The sequence below is a fragment of the Barbus barbus genome (genome assembly GCF_936440315.1).
Source record: "Barbus barbus genome assembly, chromosome: 1".
NCBI lineage: Eukaryota > Metazoa > Chordata > Actinopteri > Cypriniformes > Cyprinidae > Barbus > Barbus barbus.
The window spans coordinates 40,004,466-40,021,965 of NC_136729.1; the positions used below are offsets into that span (position 1 = coordinate 40,004,466).

At 38.0% G+C, this 17,500-nt stretch overlaps 1 protein-coding gene across 1 annotated transcript in view; it reads right to left on the reverse strand.

Moving 5' to 3' along the window:
• LOC306860236 (unconventional myosin-IXAa-like) overlaps positions 1 to 17,500 on the reverse strand; it is a 149,852-nt gene that overhangs the window by 13,731 nt on the left and 118,621 nt on the right. Inside the window, exons 15-27 of the mRNA XM_079401829.1 lie at positions 16,821 to 16,934; positions 14,611 to 14,677; positions 10,696 to 10,824; positions 10,550 to 10,589; positions 9,843 to 9,965; positions 8,134 to 8,214; positions 7,901 to 8,011; positions 6,333 to 6,458; positions 6,010 to 6,159; positions 3,901 to 4,199; positions 1,667 to 3,136; positions 1,155 to 1,242; positions 767 to 964 (exon numbers count right to left, since the gene is read on the reverse strand). Of these exons, the coding sequence (XP_079257955.1) occupies positions 767 to 964; positions 1,155 to 1,242; positions 1,667 to 3,136; positions 3,901 to 4,199; positions 6,010 to 6,159; positions 6,333 to 6,458; positions 7,901 to 8,011; positions 8,134 to 8,214; positions 9,843 to 9,965; positions 10,550 to 10,589; positions 10,696 to 10,824; positions 14,611 to 14,677; positions 16,821 to 16,934 (2,996 nt within the window). The remainder of the gene's footprint in view (positions 1 to 766; positions 965 to 1,154; positions 1,243 to 1,666; positions 3,137 to 3,900; positions 4,200 to 6,009; positions 6,160 to 6,332; positions 6,459 to 7,900; positions 8,012 to 8,133; positions 8,215 to 9,842; positions 9,966 to 10,549; positions 10,590 to 10,695; positions 10,825 to 14,610; positions 14,678 to 16,820; positions 16,935 to 17,500) is intronic.

Here is a 17,500-nt window from a genome sequence, read left to right on the forward strand (position 1 = left end):
CTAATTAATTAGCTGTATATAAAAACAATAGATGTCTACGAAATGTCCCCATTTACAGTAGATATCTAAGTAAACTACTGTATATACACTATATTGCCAAAAGTATTGGGTCACCCCTTCTAATGAACAGGTTTGACTACTTTAGTAATTTCCATGAGTACAAATCTTAATGTTTAAGCATATAATGATATTCTAGGGAATTGTGTGCTTCTAATTTTATAGCAACAGTTTGGACAGGGCCCTTTTCTATTCTAACATGACAGTGCCTCTGTATATAAGGCAAGGTTCAAAAAGAAATGATTGATTCAGTCAGTGTGGAAGAACTTGACTGGTCTGCATAAAGCAAAGTCCTAATCCCAGCTGAACACCTCTGGTGTGACTTTATATGCAGACCTTGAGCCGAAAACTCATATAGTGTGTGTATTGACGGAAATTCTAAATTTAAGATTAATCAGTATTTTTTCAATATATTTTTTAATCTATTGACAGCCCTAATTATAATGCAAATGATTCTTTGAATTGTATATATTATTTGTACACTATTTCTATGTGGATATAGAAAAACACCTGCCATCACAGATGAGAATAGTTTTCAAAAGGTGTTTCAGCATCTGTGGTTGAAGACTATGTTCTTCAACTGGATAGGGAGTGTAGAAGCGTTTCAGGTGGTCAGTAAGGCGATCTATCAGGTTCTTCTGGAGGAGTTAACTGTAGAGAGAGATCTTGCTGCTGGGCCTGCTTGTGCTAGCACAGACCGTTAAATTACCATTTCGGAGTCACTGTGACAAGCCTCTAGTGCGCTCTCCTCTGAGTCCTGCTTGGGGAGGGGTGTGCCAGGAGACAGAGGGGTCTCATCATACTCCTCCTCCTCTGACTCCCCCTCTCCCATGGCGTTTGAACCACGGGTCAAGAAGTTTGAACGTGTCCGTGCCATTCGGGCTTTTTTATGACCTGGTCGGCCAACCTAATCAACCAAATGATAAAACAAATGAAGATGTTCCCCCGTACGTCAAAGTCAGGTGACCCCACCAAGGCCTCGTGAGGCAGAAAGAGTTCAAAGACAAATGTATTCAATAATGTGGGAAAAAATTGAAGTTTGTGAAAAGCTATTTAAATCTGTCATGACCTAAAGTGTCAATTGCTACATCTCTCACCTCACTCTTAGCAGATTTGTAACCCAAGAGGCTCAATTCATTCTGGACTCCTGCGGTTTTCCCTTGATTGGCCAAGTCCTTATCCAACCTAAAACAAATTCAAGAAGTTCAAGGTTTAGATTACTCAACGAAAACGCTGCCATCATTCGCTCACCTTTATATCGATCCAAAACCATATGAATTCCTTTCTTTAGCTTTGTGTGCAGAATAGACTGGAATTTAAAATGATTATTCACTTAATATCTCATCTTTAAGCATATTTAAAGATGGCATCTTAGGAAGTTTCATGATAGGTTTAATGTTAACAACAGCTTAAATTAGTCTGTTTCTCACACAAAGCTAATGTCTGACTTACGAAGTATTAGATAATAGTGGAAAAGTCATATGGACTATTTTTATTTTTGAAGCCTGACAGCCTCAAGTATCCAAGGTGAGAATGAAATAATGATAATTTTCATTTTGCGATGAACTATTTAGTAACCTGGAACCCTGAGGTCAAGCTCATCACTTACTTTGAAACCTTGGCCTTCGGCGAAAAGAACATGTTTCCAGGCCTCTCGGACATGTTCATGTTGACATTCTGAGCGGACGGTTTTGTATTTATTCTCCTTCTGGCCTCATCCCCTCTGGATTCCAGGGTCAACTTCGGTGCCCACCCTTCTGCTACACTGCGGCTGTCTTTTGGTTGGCCCCTGAAAATGGAAGAAGCATCTTGCTTTTCCGGGACCAGTGGCTGGGAGCTAAGGTCAGGTTCTGGCTGAGCTAAGGGAGCAGGGCCTCTGTCTGTGAACAATCTATCTGGCTTTCCTCCTGTACCTTCTTGTCTACTCTGCTCGATCCTTTGCAGAGCTTCAACCCTCTGCTTCTCATACCTCTCCTTCTCATGTTGGGCGTTATGCTCACGTTCTTTTTTCAGGATGTGCTTCTGCTGACGGATCTGCTCCATCAACTCTTTTTCATTTTGCTGCTTCTGATGTTTCTGACGCTCTTCCTTTGCTGCCTCAAGCTTCTCTAGCCTTTTCAGAACATAAAGGCTTTCGCTGCTAGGCTGTGCTGGGCTTGGCGGCTCGCTGGTCTGCACAGAACTGTCTTTGACCTCCGGAGGCTTCACATCTGCTTCATTTAAAAGGCTTTCCTTCTGCATACTAATAACCACGACCATAGGTCTCCGAGTGGACTCCTTCCTGTCTTTCATTGGTTTGCTGGGGCCATCAGGGCAAGGGGTGGCAGAATTCATGGTGGACTTCACAATTAGAGAGCTGCTTTCTGATGGAGGGGAGTAGAAAGTTGGGAGCGAGCTCTGCATTTTGGGAGGTTCAGGTTGGCCAGCTGGTTTTGATAATATATCAGGTGCTGGAGTGTCAGAGGGAAAAGCGGACTCGGAAATGTTGGAGAACACATCGTGCTTGTCAGGTGCAGAAGGAGAACCAAGGTCCTCTGGTTCAGCACAAGGTGCCTTGTCTTTGAAATAGTCATCTATATTGAGTAGCTCAAAGCTGTCCTTGGAGCTCTGGCTGTCTGGAGTACCCTGAGGAGTCTGCGGGATCTCGCTGACCAGCTCCATTGACCAGCGCCTTTCTTCCGAAGGATACGTGCCTCCAGTGGAGCGCACCTTAAGAAGCTCCAAGCTGAATTTGGCCTGCTCCAACTCTCGCATCAGCCGACTCTCCCGTTTGGCCCGGGTCCTCTGGTTTGGATCCTCTAGAGTCTGCGGTCTTTCTCGGATTGTGACTTCAGATGTCGGCTGTACTGTTGCCGTACCCTCGGTCATCTCTGGTGCCATCTCTTCCAAAACATCTCCTCCAGGCACCTCTACTGCACCGATGAGGGTCTGTTTGCTCCCGTCCTGCACCTCACTGGAGTCTTCCCATATGCTTTGATCCAAACCCATGTCTCTTAGCTTGCCCTCTTCTGGTAACAGACTGGTCTTTCCATTTGGCAGCTGAGTGGATTTCAATCTCTGCTCTTGAAGTTTTTTAAATCTGAAAATTTCAGAAGACCACTTCTTAGTAGGAAGACAGGATACATGGCTAAAATAAATAAAAAAATTGTGTAGTGCTTTTCAAAATTTGCAGAAAATCATGATGCTGATGTCTATAATAGCTTAGTATCTTCATGCCGGTCATACTTCACTGATTAGAGATGGCCGATTATATAGTTTACATTTTTCAACTATATAAGAATTCTTGCATTTGAGATTGGAGATAGATATATAGATATATATATAGATATATATATATATATATATATATATATATATATAAGTAAATCCCATTAAGTATGCTGTATATATATGTGGATAAAGTTGGATATACTGCATTTTCAACTTTATATAAAAGGCTATGCAATAACATAGTTTACATTTTGCAATGATATAAACTATCACACAGCTGAGATTTGATATATAGTACGTTGCTTTATGTATGTAAGTGTACTGTATGCATGCTGTTGGATGTACTATACAGTAAATACACCTATTAATTCATCGCTGGAATGATATAAACAATAAAAATGAAAACAACAACAACAAAGGTTAGTAAACATCCTTCTAAACTTTTCTAAGTTCTTATGCAATTCCGGTGTTAAACCAACCAGATTTTTGCTTGGCAGGTTACCACTATGAACCCTGTATAAAAAGCATTAGACTGTTGATTGGTGTAAACCAGACCATTATAGAGTTCTCCCTGTATTATTAGGCAATTTATTTCATCAGAGCTGTATCTCTGTAGAAAGGGATGTATCATACCTCTGCCTTGCCAGATAGCCTCTACCCGCTGCTTGCAGGCGAATGGTGATATCCCGCTGCCGGAGGTAGAGCTCTCTGGCCCTGTGTCTTCTCCATGCAGTCTGGATCCGGAGGGCTGCCTGCCCCTGCCAATACTGCCTCCAGTTTCTCTGGATCACCACGGCTGCCTCCCTCCACAGTAGGAGTCTATGCCGCTCTTTAAAGCCTCTCCAGGCCGATTGGATACAAACCGCTGCCCCCTGCTGGATATACTCAAGCCTGCTGTCCCCCTGTGAAGACTGACAGCTCCTCCACCAGTTCTACAGGAGACAACACAACACAGAGGGGATTTTACTCCAAAATATGTGGTGTTCAGACTTATTTTTTAGAATAGACAGGAATATACTTATTTTTTCACATGCACAAAACAGTCTTATTAGAAAAAAATTTATACTAAATAGTAATCTCACTAAATAAGAATACTTTGGTCAAAACATGGACATATTTATAATATTTCAAAAAAGGATAAATGCATAACTGCAATCCAGTCTATCCACATTTTTTAAACACCCTTGAGTGTTTGACGGAACAAATAATTCACCTTTAGAGTTAAAATAATATTTATTTAATACTAAATCCTTTATTTCTGTAAGTGCTGTTTACATGACAAAAGCCTAACCTGAATACCAAAGACACGGTTCCCACACCTTCTGCCCAATGAACTTCCACTGATTTTCAGTCATTCAAGATGGACATTGGAAAGCATTTTTTAAAATTATTAAACATTTTAATAAATAATTGAAATAAAATGTTTAAAAAACAAAAATGTTTAAAAAAAATTACAATTTGATTAAATATTTTCACTGAAACTATTTTTTTCCCCTCTCAATCCCAATTGAAAAAAAACCCAATAACTTAAGATTGTTTATTTTAAATTTTAAAATAGTAATTATTAGGGATGCACCGATACTGATATCGGGCCCGATACTGAGCTCCTGTACTCGTTAAAATGGCCCGATACCAAACGCCGATACCACACAGCATGTGATAAGTGCCACATTGAGACAAAGAAATACAGACAACAGAACAACAGACAGCAGAATGAAGTTATTAGAGATTAAGGATGTCTACGAAGTATATGCATGCAATTAAATTAATGTTAAACATTCAGTATTGACGCCTGTATAGCTGATGTGTGCGAGCTGATGGCTAAGCAAAGCATGCTGAGTGGATTGAGCGCGCGGCCGCGCAGATGCGTGAGCTCGTCGAGTGAATATACCTTTCTCACAGACATCACTGGATAGTTTGTAGTTCGGTCGGATATGTCAAAAACAAGTAAGTAAAACAATACACGAGTTACTTAACGGTAGGGAGGGAGGGAGGGAGAGAGAGAGAGAGAGCGTGCGTGCACTTCTGTTGTGTGATCTTTATTGATGTTCGCTCACTTGGCACACGCATCATTTGGATTAAAACTAATTCGTAAATATAAGACAATTTATAGGGGTATTCTCGATAAACCATCATTTATTTTCAACCTTAAGCATACACGACATTCTGGCGAAATTGAAACTAACAGCTTATGCGCTATGTTCTGTACTTGTCCCTCTCATTCTGCACCAGTACAAATACGTGCGCACGTTTTGCTTGCTTCATGAGTGATTATGCATTATATGAGTGGCTTTGGAATATAAATTGCAGCACATTCTGACATTATCAAGCTGAATTTGTTCATACACAGTTTTACTCTGAGTTCTTGTCATATTTTATTACCATTTTCTAAACTATAGCGAATAAACCGTGATAATGTGAGAAATTTTAATGGTGTTTGAATAAATTTTGGTTTGACTATTTATTTGATAAATTAAGTTAACCAATTAACATTATACATACTCTTTTGGTTTCTGTACCCAATATTTTAAAAATTTACAAATGCAATGAAAATATCAGTATCGGTACTCGGTATCAGCAAGTACCAAAAATAAAAGTAGCGGTATCGGGTGAGTACTGGAAAAAGTGGTATCGGTGCATCCCTAGTAATTATAAAATTTCTTGATATTTCCAGGCTTAAAAAAAATATTATTGTCACAAACCAGTAAAAAAAAAAAAAAAAAAAAAAAATCTTAGAGGTACCTGTATCTGGGAAGCAGCCCGTTTCATTCTGAGGAAGTTTCTTTTCTCCAGAAGAGCTCTGAAACGTCGCTGAAGATTAATGATTCTACGCAGCACCTCCTGATGGAGCAGGTCTTGTAGACGCTGACGCTCTGTTTCACGGAGGAACACCTGCCATACACAAGCATGGACAAAGAGACGCATCACATGCATGCAATACTGTACATTTCCAACAAAGCTAACCATGAATGGACAGTATGTGTCATCCCAAAGGCATCAAAAAAGTTAGACTTTAGTAATTCAATTAAGTCCTATCACTGGCAGAGGCTGAATGTTGATCATACCATGGTACGGCCCACTTGGAACCCTTCGGGAGACAGATCCACCTGGTGAAGGTACCGTCTGATAGCTTCCTGGCTGGCCTGGTTGGTACCCTCTGGTAACAGCACATGGAAGTGTCGAACGAAGTCCTGGAGGGCATAACACAGAGCCTTTTACACCACACCGTCATAGTGAATCTTTTTTCTTGATGGCATACACACAAAAAGTCATTCACTTTCTGAAGCATTCAGGAAGTGACATTTCTCATTAAGGCCTTAAAACCGGGCAGATTTCAGAACACTAACATCACTGTGAAGGCATGCCTTATTGAAGTCTCCGTCAATGCAGCCCACTGGGGGTGGACAGTCTGGGAGGCAGATGCTGTTGTGTATGCAATTATTCCTGGCCACTTTTATTGCAGACTATAGAGAGCCTCTGTGAAGTCAGCTAACTACACCAGCTTTATATTTTACAGAAATTACAGGGGTCGGAAACACTCAGGCTTCATAAAAAGACATTTGATCACACATTGTCAAGATGGAGAACTTAATAAAAATAAGTCATTGCTAATCAGCTGCTAGAGTGTTCTGAGTGGCTGTTAGCACATTGCTAATGTTTGCTAACTGTAATGATAGGTGTTTACTTACTGATAATATGAGGCTGTATTACAGAAATTCTTGACTAAAGATTTGAAAAAGTGAAAGTGTGGCTTAAGGGTCCATATAAAAAATTTTTTTTAAATTTTCTTGTCGTGGATAAAATAAAAATAAAAAAAAGAGATATGGACAGAAAAGTACACATATCCCTCAAGTTCGACATTCATGTAAAGGCCATTTTACACGATACCCAACATAAGAAATCTGTTTGAACTATCAGTCATTAGGGATTCACAGTGTGTAAACTAATCCTATTTGTATCATCTACATGATGTTATTTGTCTGGGCTGAATTCACAGAAAGTGGCCAAAACAACAGAATCATCCCCAGACAGCCCCACCCAGGAAAGGAACTGAATAACTGGAAACAATGATTTCAGCTTTGAAACTCCAGAAGATGAGGATAGGAAATTACTCTGATCCATGTACAACATCATTCAAAAGTTTGTGGGGTCAGTATATTATTATTATTATTATTTTATTTTTTTTAAGAAATTGACACCTTTATTGAGCAAGGATGCATTAAACTGATCAAAAGTGAAAGTAAGGACTTTTAAATTGTTTAAAAAAAAACATTTATTTCTTTTGAACTTTCTATTTCTTCAACACATTCTGAAAAAAATGTATTACGGCTTCCACAAAAACGGTTTACATCATTGACAATTTCAATAATTGTTTCTTGAGCACCAAATTTTCATACTGAAATGATTTATGAAGGATCACTTGATACCAAAGACTAGAGTAATGACTATACTCTAAAATATATTCAAATAGAAAACAGTTATTTTATGGTAAAATAGTAATAATAATAATAATAATAAAAGAGTAATAATCTTTCAAAATAGTACTGCTTTTACTGTATTTTTAATTAAGCATTAGAGACTTCTTTGAAAAACATTTTAAAAAACCTTTACTGTGTGCATGCATTAGTCTCACCTGAAAAGTGTACTTGATACTGTAGCCAGATTGTCGGATACGCACGGTTTCCAGCATGCCTGTGTAGCGAAGCTGTCTCAGCACCAGCACATCATTAAAACGCAGAGGGAGCTGAAAAGCAGCAGGGATTTATGTCAAACAATAAACATAGAAATGTATATAATCTATAAATGACAGTGTACAGGATGAGTGAAATTAATATGAAACAAGGACATTCATAAGGACTAACACACCTTTTCTGCATTTGATCGTATGCACTTCACAAAGTATGGCTCTGACTGACCCAGCGTCTCCATCAGTTTGTTGAGAGAGGCCTTAAATGAAGTAAAACACCAGAAAAAAATGAATAAATAAGCATTTGTTCAGGTTAAATGATATTTCACATTAGTACACAACATACATGGCAGAAACAAGCATTACTTTAACTGGCTGAATTACAGATTGAGCTATAGTGCTCATGAAGGCAGTACAAGTTCAAATTGTTCAAATCTCTTTGCTGTCCCCTTTAGTCCTAACATTTTCTCTTGTATCTTGACTATACAGTTAAATCTCATAAAACCCGTCACTCCATAAGAAAATTAACATTTAAAAGAAATAAAAATATATATTCTGAATGAAGACGATGACGTCTATTTTAGAACTATGTTATAGTGTAATATGACATGTATATACCATTCCAAAGTAGCAAAAAAATTTACATATAGCACCTGACATGCTAATGTTCAAGATCTAGGGAAAGCGGCTCTTTTGGTGGTCAGGAATTCACTCTCCCTTCCCAAAGTGAGAGCCACACAGAACAGGATGTGGGAAGTGAGGTCATCCACACATTTGTGCAGACCTGCTGCCAGACACCCCAGAACTGCAGAGCGATTGAATGTTTACAGCTCTCTGTCTCAATCTGAGACACTAGAGGGAAATCTAATTCTTAGCCAGCAGAGTGAATTGTCATACAATGCTGCATTTGGACTGCACAACTACATTCACTTTCATTTCACATGGGATTTTTTTTAACAGATTTCAACATTTCCCTTTACAAATATTAATTTAGCAGATGACTGTTGCATTAAAAAACCTGGAAATACTTTTGTTTTTTCCCAGCTACATTTTATAGCTAGATTAAACTATGAGAATCCATTATAAAACAATGGATTTTAAACTATATATAAACAAAGGCAAACTAAGGTAAATATCACCTTCCATTCTGATTTTGTCAAATTATGCAAAAAGCATGAAAATATTATTTAATTATATGCATTTAAAATACAGAAAATTCTAACTTAGCAGGACAAAGAAGTCAAACACTTTATTTCATTTAAAAAGGTCACGACGACATGAATGTTGATTTGAAAATTTCTGTTTAAGTTTATGCTGGTTCAGAAATAAAATAGCAAAAATTCGTCCATGATGCATGCATATATACGCTATTGTACACTGTTATTAGTTGAAGTAAATCAACTAGAGGGAATGAAAAGTCTATTTTAAGAGAGTTTAACGTCTAATTTAATTGAATTTAATTAAGTCCACAGGACCAAAAGTGACCATAATTGTAAAACCCACAACAGCGCTGACAACAGTAATACGCAGAAGCTCAGCTAATTCAATAGACTGTAATGTGCATGAGTTCAAACTCTGGGTAGGTAAGGAGATCCTGTCCAGATAAAAACAGCCATATGACCAATACGTACTGCTTCATATGATCTAAAATGTCAAGAATCATAGATTATCACAAGCAGTTTTTGTTTGTTTAGTAAAACCAAGACAAAAGAGCTTGGGAATGACAGAGCAAATAAAAATGTTATTGTATCAAAGACAGACATGATGTCATTAATTTGGGCTTTTTCTGGCGCTAATAAAACAGAGCTGTACAGGGTGGAAATTACACCATACTTACACAACATGGATATGATTCAGAATACTCTTAAGAAAGAGAGCGAGATCTGACCTGGAACTGGGCACTGATACTTGGGGGTTTCTTTTTCTTGTGGAGGTGCAGCAGGGACTTTGTGATGCGGTCCTGTAACGTCAGGTTACTCAGGTACTTCAGAGACTTGACATCCAATAAGTGCTGCAGAAACAGACAGAAACACACACACACACACAGAGAGAGAGGTGAGACACACTGTCAGTCAGGCACAAGCTTACAGAGACCAGTTAAAGGGATAGTTTGCCCAAAAATCTGAAATTTATAAGCATTCACAGAACCTCGTGTCATTATAAAACCATATGAACTTTCATGGAACACAAAAGGAGAAGTCAACTCTACATATGGCCATCACAGTTAAAACAAAAATCAATGAAGTATCCTAAAAAAAAAACAGATTATGCAGCTAGCAAGCTCCAAAAATACTAGAATAGACAAAAAACATTACTGAAATGATACAATATTCCAAGTATTCTGAAGCCAAATATGTAGGAAAAGGCAAAAATTCAAAAATGAAATAACTTGACTTCTGCACTGTTCAAAGTTTATTCGCCATAAACTTGGACACTTTGCTAAATATCTCATAAAAACAAAACACAGCAAAAACAAAGACAAAGAAAAGACAAACAAAGACAAAAACGCCAGATATTGATAACATGATGAGTAGCTCACGACAGACTTGTTATTGAGTAAAAAAAGTATGAAAAAATATGTTATGGGATTCGCACCTTAGGAAGACTGGGCTTCATTTTATAGTTTTTATTTCTCCTGAAAAAAAAGCATAAAAAATAGTGGTTATGCTATTCCAGTAGCCTCTTGTATTTGATGACAGTAAAAGTAAAGAGTTGTGTAGCACAGAGAGACAGAATCTCACATAAGGATGCCGTGGGCTCGCTCCAGGAGTTTACTGCTGGTGGAGCTGATGAAGATGCCGTCCTCTTCACTGAAGGATCCAGCAGAGGACAGACGGTTTTGTCTCCCAGGACGCCCATTCCATCCCTCTCTGAAAGGGACAGCAAAAATATGGATATTAAACACACATCTCTCTAACTCTCTAACTGCAAAAAAGGCAAAACAATTTGAATGAAATATCTAATGTTTGACTTCAATCATTCTGGATACTCTAAAGACTGAAAAGGCTTCAAATACATTTCCTTTGATTCAACAGGGTTTCGGGTCTTTGTATGTACAGTATAGAGCAGGATAACTTAACAGTGTGGAACCCCTAGTTGCATGGTAAACCCAGCCAACATGTATACATCTAGGTTTTTAGCAGTTAACAAAGCAAGTAGCTAATTGAGCCTTAGTAGGGTACTTTTGTGGTAAGTCTTTGTCCAACATCTATAATGCCAAAACAGCACATTCTATTTAGTAAATCAGACTGAATAAAGACAATTATATAAGAAATGTGTGTTACTGTTTGGGTTCCATGCAAATGTATTATCATTTGAACGTAAATAGGGGTGTTTGCAAGCACTAATTTCCATCAGCCGCCATGAATCCAATCAAATTTAAGATTCTGATTCCGATTCAAGATGTACTGTATCCATATGAACCCTGAACACTGCAACCGGATTCACATATTTGTTCACGTTTGCAGAGAAAGCCACTGTGCTAATGTCATTTGAGCTACTCGTTTTGGCCTGCACTGTATAAAAAAAAATAAACTTAAAATTAAGGCAACCACCTTCAGTAGATTTGAGTTCTCAACTTATTTTTGTAGGAGATTCTCAACTTTTTGTTGTATAAACTTAAAACAACAAGTTGTAGTATGTAACTAGTATGTAAGACTTGAAATTTAAATATATACACACATTCATAAGATTTATGTCAACATGCAGCATGGCTCTGCTCATGTGTGCAAGGTATTTTTGAACCCAATTCATAAACTAGTCAGATTCAGCCGTTTACATGTTTGTTTTTCTCTGATGCTAAAATAATTGCAGGTCCCTTCCAATCCAATCAACGTTTCGTTCATATCAAGCTAATTCAAACTGATTAAAGTGTTTACATGAAGGCTTTACAGTTCAGTTGAGCCATCAGTCTGATTATAAATGGTTTGGGAGCATGTAAACACAGCTACTGTGGCTTATCTGCTCACATACTGTAAATTAGATTTTGAGGCAGTCAAGTTTGTATAAATAATCGTTTTATAATTCATAGTTGTTAAAGGAACCATTCAGTATACAGTAGTTATTCAGAAATCACTTTACTGTCTATACAGTGCTTCAGCAGAACTATTATCAGTGTGAAAGCTCAATGGATATCTGCGTCACAGACACAATGTGTCTCAACACTGGGCATACAATTTAGCTAAGATATCTTTTATCACGACAACAAACAGTCCACTAAGATCTACTTATTTGAACTTTTGACAAACATGATCCACCATTTAAATGTTTAAAAGATTTGTTTTTGGCATTTTTGCCTTTATTGTGATAGGACAGTATTTAGACTTGAAGCGAAGTGGGAGAAAGAGGAGGGACAGGATCAGGAAAGGTCCATGAGCCGGGACTTGAACTTGGGATGCCCGAATATGTTGGTGCGCTGCCCAGGAGGCTATTGGAGCTGACTTTTTGGATAATTTTATATACATCTCAAATACAAGTTTTTATTTGACTACTGATTATTAAATGCATTTGATTAATTATTAGATTCTAAAATTAAAATTTTGATTTCAGTGTTTTGGTAAAAATGTATTTCTGTGCATCACTACTGGCCATGTTTTGTCAACATGACAGCCACCATGAAAGGAGATTACCTTTAAGTAGATCAAAACAGCCTTTTCTAGGACACTAATAGTTTCTAGGTATAAAACTAATTGGGAAAAATCTGTCAAATTAACAAAACGTTAACAAACAAAAAAAAAAAGTGAGGGGGCAACAGTTATTTTATGGCAATATTCTGTGTACAGGAGGTCACTGGAGCATGTGGTCGTGGACTGTGGAGAGCAATTACCCATCAGCCTAGAGCCTGTCCTCCAAATGAGCAAATAACTCCGCTCTTACATCACATAGGACGCAGCTGCTCTTTCCTGGTGTTTAATGGTCGCCTAGTAACCCAAAAAGTGTGTGGGGTTGCAAAACAGATTAGGGGGACTTTACAGTGCAACAAAAGCGCTGTTGTGAGCTCGGCTCTTGCCACTTGTTCTGGATGTCAAGAATAATCTCAGTGCCATGCAGTCATTAACAAAGCATGAATCCGAGAAGGCCGTGGGTCGTCCTCCGGGTTTCTGTGGAGCAGTGTTAATTTCGTTGACTAAGACGACGACGAAAAATATTCGTCAACGAACCTTTTTTCTGTGACTAAGACGAGACGTTGACGAGCTAAAACTAATATCTGATGATAAAAACTATGACGAAATTTATGCGCGTCTTCGTTAACAAGACGAGACGGGACTAAAATGTTATTTGAGGACTACCGGACATTCAAAATACATCCTATAGGCTAAGTTAACTGACTTGTCTTTCAAAATGTGCGTCTCTGTCATTGGATAAGGGGCGTTTGCATATCTAGTCTCAGTATGGCAGCCGCAGTGGACGGATAGGCTACCAAAACGCGAACTATAGCGATCTGAAACAATGGCCTCAGCAACCGAAGGGTTAGGGAGTGGGTGACCAGACGTCCCGTTTTTCCCGGGAGTCACAATTCATTGTCGATTAACTTAAAGTCAGTGAAGGTGCGATAGGCGGAAACGCGCTGATAGAAGTGCTCTCTCTCGCGCGCGCTCCACTTCTTCAGTTCTCATGCAGCGCGCGATCAGTTCTCAGCGCTCAAATACACACACAGCAGTCCAAATGTCTCTCATGTAGAGTATCTCACGGAAATACAGTCCGTTATGGTTTAAGTGAGCTTAAACAGCTGGGTGAAAACTGAATGCATGTCAGTAGGCTATTACATACATACCTTCCGTCTTAAATGGACAGCATTCCTAATTATCTGTCATAAATGTTAACCACCAAAAGATGTTAAATAAATGTATACTTGTTAAGTAAACCTACTGTATCTGAAAAATGAGTTTAATTTATATTTCTACCAAAAAATTAAAATTTATTCCAGTTTTTCCAAATTCAATCCTTGATTCAAATTTCTCATAACTAAGCTTAATTGATTTGGTCTAAAGAGAGAAGAATTGATGACTATTTTTGTTTGAATACTACATATAAAATAGCTTCCAAAATAAATGTTGGTAACTGCAGTTTGACTAAAAGTTGACAAAAATGCAATGACTTTTCGTCGACTAAAACTAGACTAAAACTATGAAAGACTCAAATGACTAAAACTAGACTAAAACTATGATAGACTCAAATGACTAAAATGTGACTAAGACTATTAAGCATTTTCGTCTCAAGATAAAGACTAAGACTAAATCAAAAATGCCTGCCAAAATTAACACTGCTGTGGAGTCACTGCTCTAACTCTACACCCACACGGAGAACTTAATCCATGTGAATACTGACCAGGGGCTCACCGTGCACAATTCATTTCCCCCTCTGAAGAAAAAAAAAAAAAGTCTCTACAGAGGGGATTTCAGGATCTCGGCTACTTACGGTAGAAACAAATAATATGCAGGTTCTCCAGGAAAATATAATCAGAGTGCTAGCAGAATATCATGTGAGGGCTATCTCATCAGAGTGCTTGTGGAATGAGATAAGTCATACACACCTCCACTGGAATTATTATTAAGGGGGATATAAGCTGTACTGTAAAATGTATAGAATTTATAGATATCCACTGTATCTGTGAGGGATACAGGACAGGATGGTGGTCATTGGTGAGGTGTTCTCACCGTTGATTGAATGTGTTGCTTCCCTGCAGATCAGATAGAGGAGTGCAAGGATTCCTCCTGTTCACACCTGAAACAGAGCACAAAACCTGTACAACCAAACTGCCCCAAGACACATGGGTAATATGGAAAATGTGTGAAAGTTTATGAGAGGACTGTGTAATGGTTCTCATGAGAATAAGGCTGATGATACATGGGGTGAATTTATATCGATAACTTTTGAGCAATGTTGCTTGGGCACTTTTCCATTGAGAATTCGTAACAAATTTCTATCTGGATACTTTAGATCGTGGGCCCTCAGTCTCTCCTGGTTGCCAGTTGATTGCAACATTGCTCAAAAAGTTGCGCCGTGTAGCATCAGCCTAACAGGATGTGATGTTGATTAATGATGTTGCTGTTGATGAAATGAAATATTTAACCATTCAATTAGAAGTGAATTACTTGAAACATGCTTATGTGAATCAGTTACATACGACACACACACCCACGGTTTCTGGGTTCATAAATCCACATACAAAAACACCGGGAGACTTTCATTGTAGCACTTAACTAAATCTGGGTGATATATTGAAAATATACCATATATCTGCAATATTTTTTTTGGCGATTAAATATATAGTAGTCATCTTATTTAGTTTTATTCATCAAGTTACATTTCTTTAAAGGATAGTTCAAAAATGAAAATTTGCTTAATATTTAGTCACCCTCAGGACATCCAAGATATAGATGAGGTTGCTTATTCATCGAAACAGATTATGGATCATGGACTTGCATTTTGGCCAGAAGCAACAGTTAAAACACCTTAATGATGGCTGTTTCTTGCAAACATGCAGATTTTCACTTCATAAGACATTAATTGATGGACTGGAGTTGTGTAGATTACTTGTGGATTTTTGTAATGTTTTTATCAGCTTTTTCAACTCTCTTTGGTCATCTTCTATTCACTAAAGATGACCAAGTGATGTAATGCTAAATTTGTCAAAATATGTTCAGATGACGAAACAACAATCACAAAGTGCCTGGGGGCAAGTAAGTATTAAACACATTTTCATTTTTTGGTGAAATATGCATACAGTTTTTTTATTTATTTATTTACTGCTCAAGAGCATCATGGCTTTAACCACATTTGTAAAATTTATCTTTTATGAACCAATTCTTTTCCATTTCCACGAACAGGTTTGTCAATTCATCACTCATCACAATACATTAGTACATTAGTATATGTACAGTATAAATAAACAATAAAAATATTAATTATAATTCTTCTTTGTGTTCATTTAGTTAAAAACAGTGAAGAACACAAGCTGATTATTTTTTTATTTTATTTTAGTGAATTTGATTCATTGTAAGCCATAGTATTAAAATCGGCATGTCCTGTGGGTCACGCTAAACTCCACCTAAAACCATTTAAACTGCATTTTGCAAGCAGATTTTATGACCTTATTAATTGTCCAAACAGACAATTTTTAAAAATTCATTTGTCAATTTAAGAGAGAAACTGTAATCAGCCACAGCACATAAAATACATATCTGTACACACACACACACCCGCACACACACACACACACACATATACATATAAAATGTCAATTACACATTTTGAGATCTAGAATATATCGCTATTTTGAGATACAAAATATAGATTTTTTTTTTCTCAATTATATCACCCAGCTGTAACTACAACAAATTAATTATGAGGGCAAGTTTCTAACAGGTAGGAATTATAAATCTTTTTTCTTTTTTTGCTTTTCTTGTGTTTTTGTGTGTATAGTCTGCAATCTGAGCTACCTCCATCAAGCAGACCTATTGTGAGCCCGCTGTCCTCGGAGGGCAAGAGAAACGAGTGTGTACTCTGAGCTGGAGCGGTGCTGGGGCGCGAGTGCTCAGAACAGGGGCTCCAGTGAGGGGACAGTGGTGGGCTGCCCGAGAAGCATGCATGCTGGACTGAACCCATAGAGAGGGCTGTTAGTGAAAGACAGGTGCCCAAACTGACATCATGCAGGAAAGCAAGACAGGTGCAAGATGGATGGGCAGAGACATGAGGGCAAGTCTTGCCAGTTTCAGCTCTGAATCAATTCAATGATTCTGTTATACATGTGTAAATGCAGAGGTATGCATTAATATAGCTGTAACAGTAAAATTTAACGGGGTCCTCATGTCTTGGCCCGGGGTGCATGGAGTGAGGAGACGAGATGATGGAAAGGCAGCCTTACTGTATTTCTCCTCTTTGCACCTCTGCAGGATCTCTAAGCTTCTCTGATGGACAGGGTGATGCAGAAAACTAAAGCTATCCACACTTTTCACAACTGGAGCAGCAGCGTCATGCCCTTAGGAAGCCAAAAAACAAACAACACAAACAAGAAAGAGAGAAGAAAGAGAAAAGACAGATTAAATAGGTAGAAATAAGATGTGCTTATCTACGCGAAGCTAAATGTTTACTATGAGCAGAAAGTCTGGTACACATGACACAGATTGAATATGAATGTGCTTTTTGTTGTTCACACTTAATCAGATTTGGGCAGCAGAAACCCATAAGGCAGTGGGCAGCAATTACGGTTCAAACTAGATTGCTGAAACACCACTCTATGTGAGGTATCAAAGCATTAATATAAAAAACTAAGGTTCAAACTGTTGTAATGGAAGAAAGGCATATAGAGACTGAAAAGCTGGAGAGCAGGGCAATAGAAAACAAGCAAGAGGAGCTGGGCTAACACGGCATGGTTCACTAGCCATATGTGTATGTTGTCATACAGTATGTAATACTTCAAGTCATGACGTCTAACTACTTTTTTACATAACAGCAAAGACTGTTATGCAGCTAAATGTGGCAAAACATATAGCCCCCTGAAAATGAGGGACTATATTACATGTGAGAAAATCTTGAGATGCCAAA